This window comes from Rhagoletis pomonella, unplaced genomic scaffold (assembly GCF_013731165.1).
Source record: "Rhagoletis pomonella isolate Grant_MI unplaced genomic scaffold, Rhpom_1.0 Rhpom_scaffold_00004, whole genome shotgun sequence".
Classification (NCBI taxonomy): Eukaryota; Metazoa; Arthropoda; class Insecta; order Diptera; family Tephritidae; genus Rhagoletis; species Rhagoletis pomonella.
Window position 1 is genome coordinate 63546022 of NW_023458558.1, and position 3060 is coordinate 63549081.

Genomic DNA, 3060 nt, shown 5'->3' on the forward strand with positions numbered 1-3060 from the left:
TTTTTGCTTACGCGTAAAAGCACATTTAGCGCATTTAGCTCTAAATGCTACTCTAAATGTACATTTATCCATACAAAATTCGTCACCTAAATGCAACTAGATTTTTGCATTAAGAATCTAAATGCTAAAAGCAACCCTGTGATCTTCCAAAATTTTCACGATTCGAACATGGTTTAAAGAGAAAAAGTGGCAACATTGCTTTTTCGAGTATACATTTGCTAGCTGCGTTTCAGTGATCGCCGATCGAGATTTCTTTTATTTTGCATTACATATTTGGATAAAGAAAAGTTAAGCAAATTCAACATCGATTTGATGCTGATAGAAATCTGGATCAATTTGTGATCAACTCTGTTTGGTTTGTTTCCTAATTAAGTGAGGAAATTTTAATTGACAGCACCGACAAATGAATATATACACAAACAAATGTTCGGTTGTGGTTAAAACAATTCAAGTTTTAGTATTGAATTTTTGGTTTAAAATTTATTTTTTTCCTTTTCAGTAGGGTTTTTGCACATTATCTTCTGCGAGAGAATTGATCGTAATATATACGCATCTAAATAAGAGACTGGAACACGGCTGTTTGTCAAACGCACGCGATTTCGAACTCGCGAACTTTGCTAAATGCTATAGCATGAACGCTCTTCGAAAACATATGTTCGAAAGTGCTAAATGTTGCATTTTAAATGCAGCAAAAACGCTGCATAACCGAACATTTGTTTGTGTATATATTCATTTGTCGGTGCTGTCAATTTAAATAAATAAATAAATAATTAGGAAACAAAACAAACAGATTTGATCACAAATTGATCCAGATTTCTATCAGCATCACATCGATGTTGAATTGGCGTAACATTTCTTTATCCAAATAATGTAAAATAATAAATGAAATCTCTCTTCTCATTAAACCATGTTCGAATCGTGGAAATTTTGGAAGATCACAGGGTTGCTTTTAGCTTTTAGATTCTTAATGCAAAAATGGAGTTGCATTTAGGTGACGAATTTTGTAAGGATAAATGTACATTTAGAGTATCATTTAGAGCTAAATGCGCTAAATGTGCTTTTACGCGTAAGCAAAAACAGCCCATAAGCGTTTTGTCGATGGCGACATGATTTCTTTGAACGCGGCAGCGACATCATGAATTTGTATGAGTTTGACATAAAAGAAGAGGAAGAACCTTATCTGTCGCCAGAAAAATAGAAATAGATCTAATCTGGCCACAACCACAGCCGTCGCGTAGCCCGGTCGTGGCCAAAATAATTATCTACATAAAAGTACGTGTTAAAATAATTTGACAGCTGTGGTTTGTAGCTCGTCGTTTTCATTGTGTTCGGGCTAATACAGTTGCTAGCTGCGTTTCAGTGATCGTCGATCGAGATTTTGTTTTATTTTACATTAGATATTTGGATAAACAAAAGTTAAGCAAATTCAACATCGATGTGATGCTGATAGAAATCTGGATCAATTTGTGACCAACTCTGTTTGGTTTGTTTCTCAATTAAGTGAGAAAATTTTAATTGACAGCACCGACAAATGAATATATGTATACACAAAAAAATGTTTGGTTATGGTTAAAACAATTCAAGTCTTTTATTGAATTTTTGGTTTAAAATTTATTTTTTCCTTTTCAGTAGGGTTTTAAATAAGAGACTGGAACACGGCTGTTTGTCAAAAGCATACGATTTCGAACTCGCGTAAATGTACATTTGCTAAATGCTATAGCATGAACGCTCTTCGAAAACATATGTTCGAAATTGCTAAATGTTGCATTTTAAATGCAGCAAAAACGCTGCATAACATTCTTATTTTAGTTTGGCCAGCCAACTAACAATAAATACGAAATAGCGTATTAAAGAGGAGAAAATACGACTTCCACTTCGATAAGTAATCGAAAAAAACTAGTGCAGACACCGATTGGAATGAGTGGAACGTGGGTTTTCAAGTGGTTTTCAGCGAAAACAAGTTTTCGTTTGACAGATTTTACATGGGCGAAAACACAAGTATTCGGTCGAAACCCAGTTTTACCAAGGAAAACATGTTTTCGATGTCGGTCAGAACATGGTATTATACGCCGTTTCGGATTTATTGTTAATTGGCTGGCCACAGTAATATTAGAATTAGCCAAACTGGAATCAAAGGATGTTAGAAATGTCAACGAAAACACTAACAGGCCACAACCCCAAAACTTGTTTTCAAAATGTTTTCGTTGTCGGTCAGAACATGGTATTAGGTCGAAAACCTGTTATAGCAACGAAAACATGTTTTCGGTGTCGGTGGGAGCATGGTATAAATGGGAAGGATTAAAAAGGATGGCACCTTTTTTGGCACTTTTTTTTCTATTCGGTACTTTTTTATCAATATGGCACCTCAAAGCTAAAGGTGTTGGCAGCCCTGTTCCGTTCACATGCATACTTGTTTGACACCTGTCAAACTTATTTGTAGTTTGGGCAAAACACGTGGGATTATTTGTGGCGTGGAATTACGGGTGCTGAAAATAATTTTTCGTGAATTAAGTGACATATTTCACAGTAAATATGGTTTGTATTCAATGAATTACTCCAAATAAACTTGTGCAATACTTTGTGTTTTATAGTCGCAACTCTACGTCTTGTATGAGCATGCTGCGGGGTTTTCCCTATTTTCGGTCAAGGAATTTGAGGAAGTATCTATGTTCCTCCCTCAAGTGGAGGCATCCGTAACCGATGTTGCTAAATTCAATTCCATCGTAAAATTGGTGGGCTTTTCCCCATTCAAAACAGCCATTGCAGCGCTCGAAAATATCAATGCTATTTCGGAAGGAATTGCACCCCAAGATTTATTGGTTTTTTTAGATGATTTTTTCTCTAAGCTAAAGAAGAAGAAATGTACGCTGGGCATAGCTGATGCCAAGTTGGGCGCAGCTATAACTGAATCCATTGGGGTACAATGTAGCCATTTTGGGGCAGTACCAGAAATTATTCGTGGAATACGATTCCACTTTCACAGACTGGTTAAAGGTGAGTATTCCACAAAAGGTAGAGGTTCTTATTTATTAAAAGTAATTTGGGAATTTTTGTGTTTTC

At 35.7% G+C, this 3060-nt stretch overlaps 1 protein-coding gene across 2 annotated transcripts in view; it reads left to right on the top strand.

The window, feature by feature from the left end:
* Positions 1-3060, top strand: part of LOC118737971 (nucleolar protein 56) — a 5466-nt gene that overhangs the window by 736 nt on the left and 1670 nt on the right. Inside the window, exons 1-2 of one of the 2 annotated variants that reach the window (XM_036468814.1) lie at positions 2427-2535; positions 2592-2994. The exons of the other annotated variant lie outside the window; for it this stretch is intronic. Coding sequence (XP_036324707.1) covers positions 2533-2535; positions 2592-2994 — 406 coding nt within the window. The 5' untranslated portion in view covers positions 2427-2532. Of the gene's footprint in view, positions 1-2426; positions 2536-2591; positions 2995-3060 lie in introns of those variants that run through there. 2 annotated transcript variants of the gene reach the window in all.